Below are 20,301 nucleotides of genomic sequence, written 5' to 3'. Positions count from 1 at the left end.
TGAATACAGAAAATGTGGTACATTTACACAATGGAGTATTAGTCAGCAATTAGAAACAATGACTTCATGAAAATTTTAAGCAAATGGATGGAACTAGAGACTATCATCCTGAGTGAGGTAACCCAGTCACAAAAGAACACACATTATGCACTCACTGATAAGTGGATACTAGCCCTAGAAAGCTCTGAATACCCAAGAAACAATTCACAGACCTTATGAAGCTCAAAAAGAAGAAAGGCTAAAAAGGAGATGCCTCAGTCCTTCTTAGAAAGGAGAAAAAAAAAACACTCACAGGAGGAAATACAAGGTCAAATAGAGGAATAGGGATTCAAGAAAAGATCATTCAGAGGCTGCTTCACCTGGGGATCCACCAGTACTGGTGATGCCACGAAGTACTTATTGGCAGGAACCAGATAAAGATGCCTCCTCAGGAGCTCTGCCAGTGTCATACAGATACAGCTGAGCATGCCTGCTGCTAACTATTGGACTGAACAGGGAACCCCAATGAAAGTGCTAAAGAAAGGACTGAAGGAGCTGAAAGGGTTTGCAACCCCATGGGAAGAACAACATTATCAACCAACCAAACCCTCCACAACTCCCATGGACTAAAACACCAACCACTGAGCACACATTGAGAGAACTATTGATCCACTTGCATATGTAGCTGAAGATAGCAGTGTCTGGCAACAATGTGAGAAGAGCCCTTTGGTCCAAGGAAGGCATGTTTTCCCGGTGTAAGGGAATTCCAAGGCAATGGGGTAGAGAGGGTGATTAGGAGCCAGTGCACCTTAGTGAAGACAAGTGGATGGGGAGCGGGGAGAGGAGTGGTAAAGTAGGGTAGGGAATTAGATTTCAAATGTAAATACAAAGAGTATCAAATAAAAAAAAAATTCTGGTGTGGGAACTAGATAGCATATTCTAAACCAAAATTCTATGTTCTATTTACTTGCAATACATTAACTACATACCATCTTAGGTAAACTACAAATAAGAATATGTTGGGGTTAGAGAGAGCACCTAATGCGGAGAACACAGGTTCAGTTCATAGCATCCACATGGTGGCTCACATCTGTCTATAACTCCAATTCCTGGAGATCTGATGCCCTTTTCTGGCCCCTGTGGGAGGTAGGCACACATATAACGTACATACATACATGCAGGTAAATACTCATATATACATAATTTTTTAAAACCTGCAAAATATTTGCCCCTGGGACTGGTGTATGTAGCTCAGTCACAGAACATGATGTCAGTATATCTGAAGCCCTGGGTTCCATTCCCAGCCTCCCTAGCCCCTAATACCACCACCCCAAAAAACTGCCATGGAGTTGAAAGTGATCATATCTGAATAAAATAGGTAACAGAGAAAATCTTGTATGTACTGAAGTCCCCTGATGGAATTAAGTTTAGAGTGAGCTTTTAATAATAGGTAGCATTTATTTTTGTTTGTTTTTGTAATACAGAGCCTCAAGCATATTAGGAAAGAATTGCTCTATCTCTCAGCTACATGTCCTGCCTACTTTTTACTTCTTGAGATCGGTCTCAGTGAGCTGCCCAGGCTGGTCCTGAATTCACTCTGTGGTCTAGGAGGCCTCTCATTTGCTGCTGCTTCGTAAGTAGCTGGAATTACAAGCTTCTGTCATCAAGTCTGGGTACCATATTTTTAATGATTTTAATCCACTTTTATTGTAGTTACTTAAGGGACTCAGCAGGGCACTCCAATACATATATATCTAATGTGCTGTGATATGGATCAATGTAACTGGAATAACTATTACCTCATTCATATGCTATTTTCTTGTGCTAGAAACATTCAAATTCTTTCCTACTAGCTACTTTGAAACTAACTGTTGTCAGTCATCCTTAATACTATATGAGAACATGAGAAATTATTCCACCTATCCAACTGTATCTTATACCTGTTATCTATTGCTTTCCATCTCTTTTCTCCTATGTTGTTTCCAGGTTATGGAAACAAACATTCTATTCTCTACTTATTTTGAGATTAGCCTTTTCTTTCCAAATACATTTATTTACGTATTCCTGTGACTGATATACTTATAATGTCCTACTGTTCATTCTATCTAGGTTGTGGCAAATGGCAGATTTTTTTTTTTTTCCGCTGCTGAAAAATATTTCATTCTACATTTGCTTCATCCACTTGGCCCATATAGACTGATTCCATATTGTGGGTATTGCAATTAATGCTTCAGTAGAAATACAGGTCTCTCTTGGACATACTAATTTAATTGCCTTGTGGCTATATATTCAATGCTGGGACTGCCAGCTGACACTGCAGCTCTGTGCCTGAGTAGGTAGCATTTGACACGTAGTTAAGAATGTGATCCTCCTATTTGGCTTCTGATATTTGCTAACTAATTTATAGTTTATTATTATACTAGTATGTAGTGTATTAGAAAGCATAAAACAAGTCATGATGGTATAGATCTGTAATACCAGAAATAAGTACAAGAGGTAAATCATGAGCTCCAAACCAGCCTAGACCACATAGCAAGACTGTAGAAAAGACAGAAAAAGGAGAAAGAGAATTTACAAACTTTATAAAGGATAACTTAATAGAAGTCCTAACATTTTCTTCTTTAACTTGGGAATTATTTTCTGCACTCCTGGTCATTATGAGTAACCACTCCCCCACTTCAGAGTCTCATGTTCTCAACTAGGTATGAAATAAAGTATGCCACAATTTATCCATTCCTGCAATAACCAATCAAAATATAATGCAAACCATGTGTGTAACTTCATATATTTCACAGCACAGCAGCCCAAAGGGCTTATGGGCTTAGTGTTACAGTAGTATCAACATAAGCTCAGGAGGGAGTCCTAAGCTGCCTACTATGAACTACTACTTCCTGAAGTGTCTCAGGAAAAGTAAAAGGAACTATAAAGCAAAAAGAGGTAAACAGACAAACTCTCATTCAAGATGAGCCTGAAAATTAAATTTCTACCTATTAAAAATCCTATCTTCCAAATTATTACATTTTAATTACCTAAGGGAAATTAGTTACTTCACAGTCTAAACATTTATATTCAGATCTGCACGAAGCCAAAATCTGTAACCCGCTATAACATGGCAGTCCATCTGAAGCCACTGCACACCTACACATCTGCACTAGAGCACTGCTTCAAAGGCCTCCAATGGTTTCTGGGATTGTTTCTACTCAGGTTCATTTCATGGTCTATAGTAGAAAAGAAAAAAAAAAAAAAAAAAGCTCAAAATCCTCTTATTTTTCCAACTTCGAGAAATTTCCTGTTTCTGGACTTTGATGAGCCCCAACAATTACTTAAAGTAACCCCAAACTACGCTTAGTACAGTACTTGAGCTCTTCTCTCAAGGAGGTTTAGAGATGATTAAAACAAGTGACTTCCAACAACTGCCCGAATTCTTGGTTTTTTTCTTAATGACTCTACTGTGTAGAAAAATCAACAAAGTTATTTTCCTGTGTATTTTATAACACATCACAGAAAAACTGATAATTTATGATACTCCAAAAGAAGATGGTGAATTAAGTGTTAAGTAAGAATAAAAAATATGCTTTGAAGTTTACATGAGAACAAACCTTCTCAAGCAATATTATGCAAACTGTCTCCAAATCCTTTTAGATGTAATCAAGGAGGCTGGACAACCATCTGTCTTTGATGTGCTACTGAAGATTCTTCTATAAGGTTATAGACATCTGGGAGGGCTTTTCCAACCCCAGAATTCTAGTGCCAGTTCTTTAGTTTTTGTTTTGCTCTTGGTTCTCCTTTAAATTGAGTATTTTTAACATAATTCTTTGAGAATTTATTTGAAAATGTCATACATATAATATATGTTAATCATATCCATCCCAGTTACTCTCCTTAACTCCTCCAGATTTATTCCCCATGTCCCCTCCCAACTTCACACACACACACACACACACACACACACACACACACACACGCACGCACGCACACACACACACACACACACACTCCACTAAGTCCAATTTGTCCTGCCCATATCCATGGGTGTGGAGGCCCTTTACTTGATCCATCTTTAACATCTCAGACTCCTGTGTGATTTCTTTCTTATATCAGGTATTTTAAACAAAGGTAGCTAGATAGATGTAAAACATGTCAAATTAAGATATGCTTCTTTTCCTTAACTGGGCAGTAGTGGTTACAAGTGTTTAATCCCAGCACTGGAGAGGCAGAGGCAGGCAAATCTCTGTAAATTCAAGGCTAGCCTGGTCTACAAAGTGAGTCCAGGATATACCAAGCTACACTGTCTCAAAAAACAAACAAAATTTTTCCATTAGCTGCTTATGAAAGTATAAAAGGCAAGGGAAATGATGAGTAATTAATAATTATGCAGGCCAGAGAAAACAGTACTCATTGGCAGAGATAAAGAGATGGCCCAGGTAACCACTACAACAGAATAGCACAGAATTGCTGCTCATTAATATTACAAAGAGCTAGCACAAAGATAAACCGCATTTAGACATCTCCTTCGAAAGACATCTAATTAAAAGCATTTTAATAATCAAAATGGTAATAACAGGCAATATAGTATATATTTAATAACTACTAAAACATGAGATATGGTTGAGTGACAGAAAAAAAAAAAGGAAACACAAGGTTAGAATTGCAAAGTATGAACAGCAATATTGCTTGGTACACAGGACCAAGGCTGACTGATGTTCAGTGAGTAAATCATGTGCCACACAAGCATGAGAACTAGAGTTTACACTCCAGACGTGGCTGCCTGCTTGTAATCCCAGCACTTGGGAAGGACACACAAGGGATCCCCACAGCAAGCTGGCTACCTAGACAGATCAAATCTGTAAACTCTGGGTTCAAATGAAGGTCTCTGCTTCTGTGGCTAGGCCAGAAAGTGATTGAAGAAGACAGCCTACATCAACTTCTGTCCTCCATACACACATGCACACATACCCACGCAAACTTCCCCCGACTCTCTCAAAGAATACAAAAACAAAATTACATAAAATATAACAGGAGAGTTAGCAAAAGCAAATGACCAATAAACCAAACATAACTTAAAACTGCCATGATTAAAAGGTCTGTTCATAGAATTTTAGATAACTGTTGTACCAGAAGAACAGTGTGAACCACATCAACCAGTTTTAGAGAACAAAGTATGTACAAAATGCACAAACAACTGACTACAGCAAAGATATCTGGGCATCCATGGAACAATCCTAAAACACACACGCAAAACACCCTTCAAACTTTGCTCCCACCGAGGGCCATGTCTGGGTCCATGGCCCTGGAGCCGCAGGGGTCTGTTACCACCAAAGGTCAGACAGACCTCTCTGGTCTAGGCTGGCACATAGGGCCATGTTGATGTCTGAAGGCTGCATCCTGAAAGAGCTAGCCCTGAGGGTGTGAGAGCAGGGAAGCTGATTCCACCCCTTATCTACTACAGCACTAAAGCAGAGTGTACTCTGTACTTCGCCTGGGCAGCACAGTAGACCTGGCCCTGGATGTAGGGGTTGCCAGTGAGCTGGCCCTGGAGGTCTGAGCATGGGAGAGCCTGCTCTTGTCAGCTGTGCTGTCATCAGAGCAGGAAAGATGGTCCTAGCCCTCATCTGCTGCAGAACTCTAGAAACTAGGCCCTGCACCTTGCCTGGGAAGCACAGTATAGCAGACCCTGGTGATGATAAGGGCCCATGTAGGGCAGCAGGGAGAGCTGCCCCAGGGGTCCTATCCCTCATCTGCTTTAACACACAGAATAGGCCCTACACCTGGGTGACAAAGTAGAGTTTGTCCTGTTGGAGGAGGGGAGTGCAAGTAAGCCAGCCCTGAGAGCATGAGAGCAGGAAATCTGGCCTAGTCCCTTGCCTGCTGCAGCACTGCTCTGTATCTCTCCTAGGCAGTACAATAGAGCTGGCCATGATGGTGTGGGTGTAGCCTAACTGAGCCACGGGAGCTGAAGAGCTAGCTCTGCCCCTTGAGGGCTGTGACACTGGATGATTTAGCTGGGGGAGGGCCTGAACATTCACCCAGGTGGTGTGGGTGTGTGAGAGGTGGCAGGCTGACCAGCTCACATACTTCTCAGGCCCACACCCAGGGCTTTGTTAGTTCCCTCTAACATCTACCCCATAGATGAACTGCTGGAGTGTGAACTGCTGGAGTGCATGAAGGTCTGGTCCCAAACCACAGAATCTCCATGACACAGGAGAACAACAGGATATTGAGAGAGGAGTCCCTCCAGTGAGGTTCCAGTATTGATTGTGTAGCAGAAGCCAGAGGCCTCAAACCAGACAAATAACTGATTGCAATAACATTTGCAAGCAAAGAAGTGTGAACAAAGGGGTGTACTGTGGGGCACACTATGACACACTACAGCTTCTACAAGACGTTTTTTTTTTTCTTTTTAGGACAGGAGGTTGCAAGGATGGAAGATGGGTATGATGGAACAGGGAAATGAATGGAACTGGGTACAGACTGTGAAATTCACAAAGCACCAATAAAAGTTATTTTAAAAAGTAAAAAAAATAAAACAAAACATTGCTTTAAGCTACTTAGAATCAGTATATTTTATATGCTACAAACTTCATACAGTAAACGGCAATGGAGGAGTCTGTCACTCTGGTTCCAGTAACCTGGACATCTCAGGATCAAGAGGTGCTCAAGTGCCTTACATGAAATGAAGTGGTATTTGTATACAAGACTGTGTGTCTTCCTGAGAGGGACTGAAGACAGTGCTCAACCGTAAAAACCACTTGCTGCCCTCACAGAAGACTAGGTTCCCAGCACCCACATAGCAATTCACTACCAGCTAGAACTCTTAGTTCCAGAGGATCTGACACCCTCTTCTGGTCTCTACAGGTACCCAAGCACGTATGTGGTGTCCAGACATACAGACAAAGCACTCATTGCACATAAAAATACTTAAATCACCCTCAAATTAATTATAATATTGTACACAATACAAATACCATATAGACAGTTGTTACATTGTATCATTTACAGAAATGACAAAAAGTCTGTACATATTCAGTATACATGCAGTTTTTTTCCAAATATTAAGTACATGAATTCCTTATCTGCGGCTGAACTATGTTCCTCTAAGTTACTGCAGACTGATAACATTTAGTCATTATTCTTTTATCTAAGGAAATAATCAAGAAACTGAATAACATTAATGCAAAACCTTGGGCTCATCCTTTGACTTGATTCCCTGGCTCAAGTTAATGCTTTTTTTTCTATGACAGCCAAATGAGAACCTTTGGTTTACAAAGGGTTTTGATAAGCCCAATTTAAAGGACACTTTTAAGTCACTTATCTATTTACTGTCAGGACCACACATATATCAAGGTGCTTCCCAGCTGCCTGTTGTAAGCCCTGGTGAAGCAAAGCCACAGGACCGTGTGGGGCAGATATTACTATCTCAGTACACTCACACCCAATGAGTTAATTGGGAACTCAGTTCAAGGTTCCTACAGAATACTGCAGGAAATCTCTGACTTATTTTCACCTAGCTCACACTGTATTCTTACTTATGCCTACAGTTGTGAAAATACAACCCCTTAACATTTTTAATGGCAATATCCAAAAAAGACCACAAGATGGAGATATTACTCCATTACTTTTAATATTTGTATTATACATTTTTTTCATAATTTTTCGTGAAGGTTAGTTGCTCTAATACATTCTTTTACCTTTTAAGGCTTTGCACATGCCTAGACAAGTGCTTTACCACTGAGTACAGTTAGCTATAGTCTTGTTTGAGATGCGGTTTTGCTATTCAGCTTAGGATGGCCTTGACCTTGCCAAGTAAGGCAGGCTGGTTTTGAACTAGTGATCTTCCTGAGTGTTGCATCGCAGATGTGGGCACCATGTCCACCTTGAGAAGATTACTGATGGGCACAGCCTGCTGGTAGAGTGCTTGTTCTACATTTAGATCTCTTCATCAATATAAACAGTGTTTATCAGAGCCCCAAATGACTATTAACTATTTCCAAACTTCAAATCATCTTAAAGATGTATTTACAATGAAGATAATGTGAAGAATGTGCTATAGCCTTTGAAGACAATTCAAACCATAACTTTTGGTAATTGTTTTTAAAAACGTCAGTACAACTGAAAACTGAAGCTTTTCACAATAACCACTTTCAAAATCAAGATAATCTAATGTAAAATACATCTAACAGTGAGATACCAAAAGTCACATTAATTCCGTAGAACTACTATGAAAATCACAGCATGGTATTCAGTTGTACTTCATCAAATATTTACATAAGTATGCTTTACTTAAGTCAGGAAGTCTATTTCCTACTGTAGATAAAAGACCTATACAAAAATATCGTAAGATACAACTAACTGTAAAAAATAAAATAAAATAAAATAAATCAATTTCCAGCTTTAGTGTTAATAAAAGAGTCATACTAAAACAGCATATAATTAACTACTGGAAAACAAAGTACTTCTGGCTTTTCTGCATTATTCTTATTGTCCTTTAATGCCCATAAATCAACTCAAGTCATCAACCATTAAGGCAAAACACCATTTTTTTGAGACAGGATTTCTCTGAGTAGTACTGGCTATCCTGGAACTCATTCTATGGACTATATCACTAGATATGTGAACCTCAAATTCACATATCTGCTTGACTCTGCCTCCCAAGTGCTAATCTTTTAAATAAATGTGTGGTCAATGAAAATAACTGCCAATGAAATTTGCAACTTCTAAATTTCAAAAAGTGAAAGGTTTCTTGGTAATACACAAATGCAGTTGATGATGGAATGTCCTCCAGAACATTACTTTTCTCAGTGGTGGTATGAATCAAATTCTAAAGGGCTGGCTACCGTTTCTTTCTAAGCTGGCATAGTTTTGAACCTTCAGCCTTCCCCATGGTCCAGTAAATGACAATGGTGATGTTCTTCCCTCTGGTCTTAATGTTCACAATATACGACAGTGTAGGATACCACATAGCTTTTTAAAATTCTTGTGCCTTTTATAATCAGGAGTTGTTCATATCCCTGAATTTGTTTTTCTAGAGAAATTATTTCCTTTTAGAATTTTTTATTATCAGTGGCATTAAAATACTGCATGTCCTTTATTTTAATCTTAATTTAGATTTGGTTTAGTATTAAACTCAAATTCTATAGCTGACTGCACACAGCTGAATGGCTACTGCCTTACTTGCAACAAAACAGGCAACCATTTAACAATAAAGCATACTGTTTTATGCACACTTTCTTTTTTTCAGTTTAAAACATGAGGTTTTCTTTTTTTCTTTTTTTTAACTTTATTTTAAAAAACAAAGATAAAAGAACAAATTTTAAGCATTTTTGCATAAATGTATACGGATACATTTTTATCAGTGCTTGGCTTTTTTTTTTTTTTTAAGGTTTGATATTCTGCATTAAGGTCTTACTAGTTACAATGAGCAAAAAGTACATGTAAAACAGGATATAACCTGGAATTAGTCAACGTTTTCTTGGTGTGTAAGGATTGAGCATAATGTTTTTGTTTTTTATGCTCACTTTCTAAGTCAAAGCATAGAGGCTTTCCCTTGCTTTTATAATATGCTTGATTACATATAAGCTTCCAACTACTAGGTGGTAGTAATCAGGGAAGCTTATTGAAAAAGTAAATGGATCCTAATTTTACTTAATTTAATATTCAATAAAATACAAATTCTAGATTAAATTTCTAATTTAAGTCAGCTCCCCATCTCCATCAATAATTGTAACACCATAAAAATCCAACTATTCAGTACTTAGGATATTATGTTATTCAAAACACAGTGAAAATATTTTATATTCATCTGTATAGAACCCATATTTCACAACTGAATGCTTTTTGACAATAAAGACTGCTTTCTGCGAATACATATTATTATAGCTTTATTGTAACAGCGTTCAAGGTCCTACTTCTCATAATCAGAAGTCTTTCGCTAACTCCATTCCTTACCCAGTCACACTATTCAAATAAGGTGATAGAACAGTTTTAATTATAGGAAAATTTGCTGGCATATAACCATCCAAAATTACCCAATAATGCCTGTCTCAGGAAAACATGTATAAAGTGTCATAGTAATAGTTCACACAATAATTCATTCACTGACAGAAAACCTAACAAATGTGGTAGCCACTTGATATTGATAACAGGCGTCTTATAAAAGTACTTGTTACTTTTAACTGCCACAAATATTCTCCCCTCTCTAACCATCAAACCAAATACCTACTCTTACTTCCATTCAATAATCTACTCACACTGAACCCTGAGAAAAGTGGGATTTTGAAATCTACCACATTAGTCACTGGATAAGGTATTAAGCTATTCAGTAGGATATTAAATAGACCTCTGCGTGTAACTGTACCCATAGAAGCCAATTCTACTTTTCCAATTCAATACAAAATATCATCTACTGAAGGAAACGATAAGATATCTGAGTGTTCTACTGATTAACACTGAAAAAGATTCAGAACACCAGAAAAGACAGCTAAAAAGTTTCTGTTCTATAGGCTACAGGTTATATGTGGGAAAATTTCTGCAACATACTTTCCTTTCCCTATAAAATGTGCTTAGGCAATCCTCACTAAGCTACACTAAGCCTTTTGTACACAAGAAAAATAAACAAATTCTAATAATCAAATCTGATCCATCTCTAAGTCTATACATGATATGCCAACATGAGAAATATGATTGGAGGATAATCTATTATTCTAGAATTTACATTTCTCTTTCCCCCCAAAATGAGAAATAATTTCAGATTCATAACAAAAAGAAAGAGGCTAAGTACCAACACATTTACAAGGGAATAGATGCTTAAAGATTGAACCATATAACTTGGGCCCACAGGGGCTCCACTAACCAAAGAACATGCATGGGCTGGACCTAGGCCCCCTACATATATGTAGCAGATATGCAGCTTGGTCTTCATGTGGGAACCTAACCACTGGAGTGGGGGCTGTCTCTGACTCTGGTGTCTACCTTTGGATCCCTTTCCTATAGCTGGGCTGCCTTGTCTGGCCTCAGTGTGAGAGCATGTGCTTAGCCTACTGGGACTTGATGTGCCAGGGCGGGTTGGTACCATAAAGGAGCTTCCCCTTCTCTGAGGAGAAGAGAAGGAGAGACTGGGAGGAAGAGTGGAAGGATGGGACTAGGAGAAGAGGAGAGAGGGTAGTTGTGATCAGGATGTAAAGTGGATAAATAAATAAATTAATGGAAAAAAGGATTAAATTACATACAAGTATCACAAGTACCATGACTCTCAACACAAATAATTAGATAAACTGAGAACATGAGTGCAGATTCACCAATCAATTATAAAAGACTGTCCAAGTGTTAGGCTTAAGCAAACCAATTTAATGACTCTTTTGCCCCACCTGAAAAACAAGGACACAGCTAGGCACAGAAAGAATATATAACAGCTATTGGAGAATATTCACAGATTTTTTTTAAATAAAAATGAAGCATTTATTCTTTGCTAGAATGCTCTACAAAACTGTATAAGAGAAATTATGGTCCCACAAGATAATCACAAAAACAAAAAATAAAATAAAACAAAGAGAAAAGCTAGAATTGCCACCGATTCCATGATAAATAAAAGGAGTCCAAGGATCTATTAGATGAAATACAAATATTATGTAACGATCTAGAATTAAGTTAGATGTAAGATTTTAAACAGCTGTCTTCCACCCTACATGGTGATATTTATCTTTCTGCCTGACTCTCCTCTGAAAAGATGCAATATCCACACTGGAGTGCCCTAAGAACAACTGAAAAGCATTCTAAAATAGGCTGAACCACTGATATGCTTTCTAGAGTCAGCCTCTTCCAAAGACTTCTGAAGTCTCTTCCTAAATTTCTAGAGCAATCTGAAATATGCACAGGGCCCTCTGCTCTACTGAGGCCTTAAAAGGACATTATATAATTATAATAATGAGTAAAAACTATCAAGAAAGTACTTGTTTGGGGAATTGCAATTTAGTTTTTGTTACAACACTTACATGGTTTCATCAATGTTATTTCATTCATATAATGAAGTGTCTCCTCTCCTGAACCCACTGTTTAAGTCCAGTCAATTCTCAGAACCTTCTGACTCTTCATCTTACTCAGCTGATCACTTCTTCCTCTTGGTTTGTCTCTTCCAATCTCTCCTACTGGTCCTTCATCTCTCTGGCTTGGTTGCCAGACCTCTTCCCTTGTCTTTTAGATTCATTCTTCTGGGGAAACTCATCCAGTTATGTGGTTTCAAGTGCCTTCTAAGAACCAAGAACTAGTTCATTACCTAGCCCACTTTTTTGTCTGAACGCCACACTTGAAAAACCAAATAGCTACATACCAGCCCCAGATTTGCCATATACCAGATATGCCAAACCTGGTGTGACCATACTCTTGATTTTCTCTTAACCAGAGTCCCTGTTCAGGCTTCTACAACTTAGTAAGTTCAACTGCTTCCTTAATCTTTAGAATTGTCTTCAATCTCTCTTCTGTTAGAATCCACATTTAAGCCGCTTGTCCTGTTTTCTTTCCTAGTGCTATGATAAAGACCATGACCAAAAGCAACTTAGGGAGGGAAGGGCTTATTTTACCTTACAGTTTACATTCCATCATGAAGAGAACTGAAAGCAGGAACTGAAGCAGAGTGGAGAAGCAATGCTGACTAGCTTTCTTCCTATGACTTTCTCAGACTGCTTTCTTATACAACCAAGGAGTTACACACACCCAGAGTGGCACTACTCACAGTAGGATAGCCCTTACTCACAGTAGGCTAGCCCTCTCTTATCAGTCACTTATCAAGAAAATGTCCCAAACATTTGCATACAGGCTATACTGAGAGACATTTTCTCAAATTTGGAAAAAAAAAAAAAATCTACTAACCAGCACACCCTCTGAATAAAATCTTGTCAATTTTATGATCAAATTAAATCCAGAATCTGATCACTTCACACCAACATCACTGCTACCACCCAGGTTTTTGCTACACTTTACACTACCATCATTTCTCTAAGTAACTAGTGCCTTACAAACTATCCTTAGCAGAAAAAACATGACCATTTTGAAATTTACTTCAAATCTGGTTAACATCCACTCCCCAATGTAATAATGAGTAAAACTCAACGTACTTATAATGGCCTGCAAGCCTCTGTGACCTGTCCTTACCACTAGACGTGGATCCCATCTCCCACTACTATTCTCCAGCACTCTGCTTTGGCCATACTGCCTTCCATTCTCTCAAACTCTCAACACACTCCTGTATCAAGACTGTGCACTCAAGAGTATTGCTTACATGCTTGTCCACATGCTGAATGTTCCTCCATCATACTATAATCTGAATGTCTGAGTCCTTCTAAAATGAGTAGGTTGAAGTCCAACCCCCAAGAGATAGAACATCTTAGAATGGATAGGTGAGAAGGGTGGAGTCCTTACGAGTAGACTCAATCAATGCCTTATACCTTCTCATGTGCTTCAGAAGCCTCTGCTCATCTGCTGTTTATATATACCTATTATGTTCACTCCTTGTGTTCCCATCCCAACTTAAGCTAATTGAGGCTAAAGGTTTTATGCTTAAGATCCAGTAAATACCAAATAAGTCTTCATTGGATAACAACAGTGGATAGTTTTGCTACTTCATCTGTCCCAACATCTGCTAGTCAACAGGAGATTGTTCAGCTCTAGCTTGAATATCACACATTAAACTTTAAACAAGTTTACCTCTACCACATATCTGGTTCCTTGAAAATCTTCCAAGAAAGCTAAGATTCAGAGTAAAGAACGTTCCAATCTATTTTTCTGTGTCACTAGAATTAAGTTCCTTCTGGCTTTCTCTTCAATTTCAACACAGCTAAACACAGAAATACAGATTGAAATGTTCTAGATTCTTTTCAAATTTTACCAATTTGACCAAATCTTCTCAACTATCTGTTTGTATTTCCCCATCTTTCCTTACAAAGTTAAAGTCTCTAGTTGTTCACACTAACTCACTGCAAACTAAATAGTATGAAGTTACAAACCATGATAGTGCACAGGCAAAGAGAGATAACTAATCTTTTAAAATTACGTGTATATGTGTGTGGGTTTTTATATTTAAGTACAGTTCCTTCAGAGGCCACATCAGGTGTCAGATCCCCTAAAACTGGAATTATAGGCAGCTGTGAGCTAAGAGACATAGGTACTAGGAAATGTACCTGTGCAAGAACAGCAAGTTCTCTTAACTACCAAACCATCTTTCCACCCAGAGATAATATAAATTTGAAACCACTACTAAGTCTCTATAGTCTTTTAAAAAGCTTAATTTCTACAAACAATTCAAAAGCATCAACAAGATTTGTCTTGATAGGTTATTGTTCTACTTTGCATTCTGTTCCTATGATAAGATTCTGAGAAGATAAACTTAAAGGAGAAAGGGGTTTTTTGGGCTTACATTTCTAAGCCACAGTCCATCTTTAAGGAAAGTCAAGGCAGGAACTAAAGCAGAAACCACACAGACATGCTACTCACTGTCTTGATCCCCATGGCTTGCTCATCTTGCTTTTTACAGAACTCAGGATCATCTGCCAAGTGGTGGTACCACACACAGTGGGCTGGGCCCTCACATAACAATCATGTCAAGAAAATGCTCCCACAGACATGCCTACAGATCAATTTGATTCAGGCAAGTTCTCAATTGAAATCTCCTCTTTGCAAATGACTGGTGTCCCCTCAAGCTTGTGTCAAAGTGACAAAAAAGCAAGCCATTAGTTATATATAAAACTCTGACTAGCTACAGAATTTAATCAATTTTAATGAATATTAAGCAATTATTTAGTTGAGCTAGCAAGATGGCTCAGTAGTTGAATGCACCTACTAAGTTTAATACCTGGGGCCCTCATGAAAAGAAAACACCAACTTCCAAGAGTTGTCTTCTGACCTCCATGCTTGCCATGGCAAACATAATACATAAATAGACAAATAAAAAATAAATGCAACAAAGAACTTTCTGGTGTTGCAACGATGGCTCAGTGGTTAAGAGCACTAGCTGTTCCTTCAAAGACCCCAGATTTGATTCTCAATAGCCACACGGCAGATCACAACTGTCTGTAATTCCAGTCCCAGGGGATCACAAAGATGCCTTATTCTGGCCTCTATGGGTGCCAGGCACAAAGGTGGTACACAGACATACATGCAGGTAAAACATTCATAAACATGTATGAAAAACAAAACAAAACAACATCAAAAACCTAGAGAAGCAATGTGGTGTGGTACTAAGAAGAAACATGTAAGCACATTGACAGAGGTGGACAAACACACACAATAACATGGAAGGGATTAGACCAGGTATCATGACACATGTCTTCAATTCCAGTAGTCCTTGAGGTAGGTGGATGGATAGCAATGAGTTTTAGGCTAGCCTGGTCAACCTAGGAAGTTTCGGGCCAGCCAGTACAGCACAATGAGAAACTGTGGGGTGGAGGGAGGAGATAATTAAATAAAATTTAAAAGCAAACAAATAAATAAAAGCAATTTAAAGAAATTATTTCCTGTTCTACCTAATTTAGTTGGTTTTTTTGGGGGGGGTGGTTTTTTTTTTTTTTTTTTTTTTTTTAAGTTAAAAAGCAAAATGAATCTTCTGGCATGGTATAGTAGGAAAAGCCTATAATCTCAACATCCTGGAGGAGCCTGAGGCTGGAGAACAACAGTTTAGAGAACAGGCTGAGCTACATGAAGAACCTGCCTAAAAAACCTAAACACAAATAGACAGTCTTCAAACTTACATTTTCACTAATTATTGTTACATACGCTGCATTATCACTTACTTTGGAAATGAGGCATATTCTTTCTCTGTGAGCAGGAAGCGGCACAAGGTAACACCTTACAATGACCACAAAACCACTGTGTATAATATTTTTAACTCTTAAAAAACTGAGAACTGTTAAGTTCAGTACTGAGGCAATTTTATACTCAATAATTTTATATGCAATCATGGAATAAATAAAAAATTAAAATGCAATAAATGAAAATTAAATTTCTGTTTAATAGTCCAGTTAATTTCCTTTGGAAGTTCCCTATTTCATAACTTACAGGAAGAGGTACATTTCTTAGCTAATTCTGTTAAGTGTGCCTTTGCTTTTGTTGTTGCTGTTGTTGTTGTTGTTTTAACTCCACAATTTATATCTTGTGTGAAGGACTCGATCAGAGCTTGGGGAATTCTCTTTCATTCCATGATCATGAAGTTAGTAACATGTCCTCTTTTTCTGTTCATTGTTTGAGGCAGAGCCTGAATAAATACCCTAATTCAATCACTTTCAAGTAGAAATAAAAGTGAACAAGAGACTTTTACAAATTAAAGATCCAAGTTAAAAACCAAAAAAGAAATGGAGAGGCAAAGACTTATACACAAGACTATCCTGGTCTCCTCTTCCAATAACACCCCAAACACCTCAAACCCTGAAAGCTTCACAGCTTCTCCTATGAGTCCTAAAACCAACTGGGAGGGGGCTTCAAATTCTTCCAGATTTCTAACTGCAACACGAACACCAATAGCAGGCTATAACGATTACAAAATACAGTTCGACAAAACTGTTAACAGGCGGTGGGCAAAATATATTTCTGTCTTCCCAGAAAGGACGAGGAAGGAAGGCAGATGAAGTAAAAATATCTTTAAGTGGGAAGATGACAATTTGGGGTGATACATGGTTACTGTGTCACCCTTGAGACGAGGTGAGTGTAAAAATGGTCTGCCTACATACACCTCTTCCTTCTTTCAGCGCAACTTGAGGGGTCTCCAGAAAGCGAAAGAAAAGGTTTCAGCGCTCTCGGGCCAGGTGCACGGTCCAGCCTAACTAGATGAGAAGTTCCGAAGCTGGACCGACGGTGGGGGACTGGGAAGAGCTAGCGGTCAAGTGGACCGGGCTGTGAGGAGGTCCGGGCCGCCGCAGCCGGCGCGCTTACCTGCTGCACCCCGAGGAACTCGTAGAAGTTCAACTGCACCTCCTCCACCAAGTCGAACAACTCCAGGTCTCCGCTCTCCCAGGCGCGCACCGGCCGCACGGCCGCCAGCAGAAACAGCAGCAGCGGCAACAGCGGCCGCCCCGAGGACGACACCAGCCCAGGACGCCGGCGCTGGAGAAGTCGCGCGGCTCCGGAGCCGGGAACCCACATCGCGCTGGGCTCCGAGAGTGTGGTCGGCAGCCCACGACAGGCGCCGGCCGAGAGCGAGGACGTGGCGGGTGGCGCGGGCAGTGCCGACGGCGCCTGCCAGTCAGGAGCGCGGGCAGCCTCCCGGAAGCGGCCAGCCAGGCTGCCGGCTCGACGGAAGCACCAATAGACGCCGAGAAGGCGGCCGGGGAGCGAGGACCAGTTGCAGCCGGCTCTCCTTTTCCGGACCCTCGCCCCGGCCTAAGAACAGCTGGAGAGCCAGCGCCGGCACCCAGGCTGCCGTGTGGGAGAGGCTTCCCCAGGCCTCAGCCTATCCCAGGCCTCGCTTCCGGTGACATCATGTCTCCTAGCAACTGTGGGGCGGGACCGGGGCCGGAAGTAGGAACGCCAGGCACTCTGGATTCCGGCCTTGGAGAACAGCCTTTCAGTGGCCTGTAAGGTGGCTAGTTGCACGTGTGTCGGCGCTGGCTGAAAAGGGGTGGACAATCACAGACCTCCAGGGCCCGGAACACCTACCTGTAGGTTTTCTTTCCCGTGCCTTCCTAAGCAGTGATACTAAAAACGTATTTCAGGGTCAATGTATTTTATTGGTTAGGGGCTTCTGTTCCTGGGCATCTTATTATTCAGTCAGTAAAGATAGGATGAGTTGAACTAATACCTAAAATACAGATTCACGCCAGTGTGGTTCTGGGGGTTGAGGGCACAAAAAGGAATTTTACCGAGAAAAAAATTATATTTCTAAATATGAATTAAGATTTACCGGTATAGTCCGTGCAAATAAGCATCCTGTAATTTCCAGGAGATCTGAAGCCCTCTTCTGGCCTCTGCAGGATCCTGCACACACGTGATGCACATAAATTCAAGCAAGACAACACATACCTATAAATAAATTTTAAAATATTCTTTTAAATCTGACCTGTATGTCCTTAAAGTAAAACTAACCTTGGACCTAGTGTTGACTCTTTGGTGAAGACCACTTCTTGCTCTTGCAGAGGACCTGAGTTCTGGTCCCAGTACCTATGTTGGGGTGGTTCACAACTGCCTGTAATTCTAGCTCCAGTTGATCCAACAGTCTCCTCTGGCTTCCACAAGCACCTGTTCATGTGTGCATGCACATAGGCAGATACATACATATACATAAAAATTAAGACTTTTTTAAAAGTCCCATCATCTTCACCAAGTCCCTACATTAAAGCAAATGTTTGTCTATACAATGAGTGAAACTGTCAAGAAAAATAGGGCAACAATTTTTTTTTACCCAACATCCACCTTTTCCATTATTAATATCATACTATTGAGTGCTTTATCATTTGAAAGTGGTGTGATCTTGCCACAGCTATAGCAGTATTGGTATGAGCTCTTAGCAGACAGTTCTGTGTTTTCCTCTGTGTTGTCCAAGAACTTCAAGGACATACTCCATTTTCAGGGGGCAGTTCACTTTCAAAGGCTAGCTGATGACAGGAGAGTTGCCTCCTCAGCCCAGTGCTTCTCACAGACACAGCGCTTGATCTTGAGGATTTTTTTTCCATCCAGTTTCAATGATGTTAAACAACTTTCTTACTACATTTAAATTTGGCATTTCTGTGTTAACTGTTGTGCTGCAGGAGGTAATACAACTGAATGAATCCTTTGTTCATGTCTGGGCTAAGGGTAGTTATCAGCTGTTTTTTCCCCTGTGACATGGACTGATCCTAGGCATGGAGTGGTTGACTTTGGCCTGCTCACAGGGACTTTATACAAATAAAAGAAAGCAGTGAAATATTTACTTTGAATTGTAGAATGGACTAAGGTTTAAATAAGCCCCAAACATATAGTCAGCAGTCTCATGAGACACTTGCCAAGTCTTGGATAGTGCTTGAGGTTGAGGAGCTGGGCTCAGAGTAGCATCATCTACCTTTATAAGAACTGATGGCTATGCCCAGTGTAATTCCACTACAACTGGAATAAACTACAGTCCAGAAATAGCGGGCACACCTGTGTCCCATATCCTGAGGCTGGAAGACACATGATTTTAATCCAGATCATGATCTTGAAGTACACCATGAATCTGGGCCACACCTCCCACTGGAGATGACATAAGAACAGTAGAAGGAGAAAGGGTTCCTGCACATCTGTCTACTTCCTCATTTTGGAGTAAAATCAAATTTAACCATACCATATAGAATATTACCAGTTGCTAAAATGTAAAAAAAAAAAAAAAAAAAAAATCTTAAAAGAACTGGTATTGCCCTACTCATTACATGATTTAGAAATTCTGGTTCTCATTAAATCCTGAAATGTTCTCATTGGCTTCTGTGAGGCTGTTTCTCAAATACATGGATGTGTAATTCTAAGATGTCGCTGTTCTTTAATGGGGCATTATTGTCACTCAATAATTTATCTGTTCAAATACCATTCACTAATTTATACTGAGGTGACAAAGGTTAGAAAAACATCGCTGTGGAGACGCAGTTCCTTGGGAAATAATCCCTTTTGTACTGCGGTAGTGAACTTTAATTGTTTTGAAGGTCTCATAAACAAATACAGATGTTCCTTGTGTTATAAATAATAAATATATTTCTAATGTGCTGACAGTATGGTTTTCACTTCGGTGAATAGGGTGTAATGAATAGCAATATGGATTTCAGAACAGGACTGATAAAATTTGAATTCTGCTCTACTTCTTTCTAGGTGGGTTATTTCTGTACCTCAGTTTCCACCTCTCTAAATATGGGTGACTACCAAGTTACCAAGTTGTAAGTTTGTTTGGCAATTGAGGAAAGCAGGACCTGGTGTATGGTAACTGTTACTTAAGCATCACTATCATCTCTTGACACATCCATGAAGCCATGTGGCTCCAAGGTTTCTACAGGAAAATCTTATTCATTGGTACATGTTTAGATGTAGTCTTTAAGGGCATTAATTATCAAACCTGGGCTGTAGTTGTCTAGAAATTTGTTGAGCCCATCCAACCCTTTGTGTAGGATGGTAGGAGACAAAACTCTCTTTAGAAAATAATTCCTGGGTATTAAAACCAGTTTATTGCAATTCCATAAAAATAGTATTTGTGCTAAGTATATACAGAATTAAGAGCATAGGAACAATTGGACAAAATAAAGGGAAAGTATGTACATTCATTAAGGGGGGTCACAGAAGAGTCAGTGGTCACTGTTATCTTGTAAAGTAGCTCCAAAGTTTCAGATGACAATATTTCCTGCTTCTTGT

The 20,301-nt window shown here is 39.5% G+C and overlaps 1 protein-coding gene across 1 annotated transcript in view; it reads right to left on the bottom strand.

Moving 5' to 3' along the window:
• DNAJC1 (DnaJ heat shock protein family (Hsp40) member C1) overlaps positions 1–17,326 on the bottom strand; it is a 154,012-nt gene extending 136,686 nt beyond the window's left edge. The window contains exon 1 of the mRNA XM_080918293.1: positions 16,891–17,326. Within this exon, the coding sequence (XP_080774419.1) occupies positions 16,891–17,100 (210 nt within the window). The 5' untranslated portion in view covers positions 17,101–17,326. The remainder of the gene's footprint in view (positions 1–16,890) is intronic.
• Positions 17,327–20,301: the final 2,975 nt, after the last annotated feature.

This window comes from Micromys minutus (assembly GCF_963924665.1).
Source record: "Micromys minutus genome assembly, chromosome: 6".
Lineage (NCBI taxonomy): Eukaryota > Metazoa > Chordata > Mammalia > Rodentia > Muridae > Micromys > Micromys minutus.
Note: the sequence above shows the minus strand (reverse complement) of the source record. Positions and strands in the feature narration are given on the sequence as shown.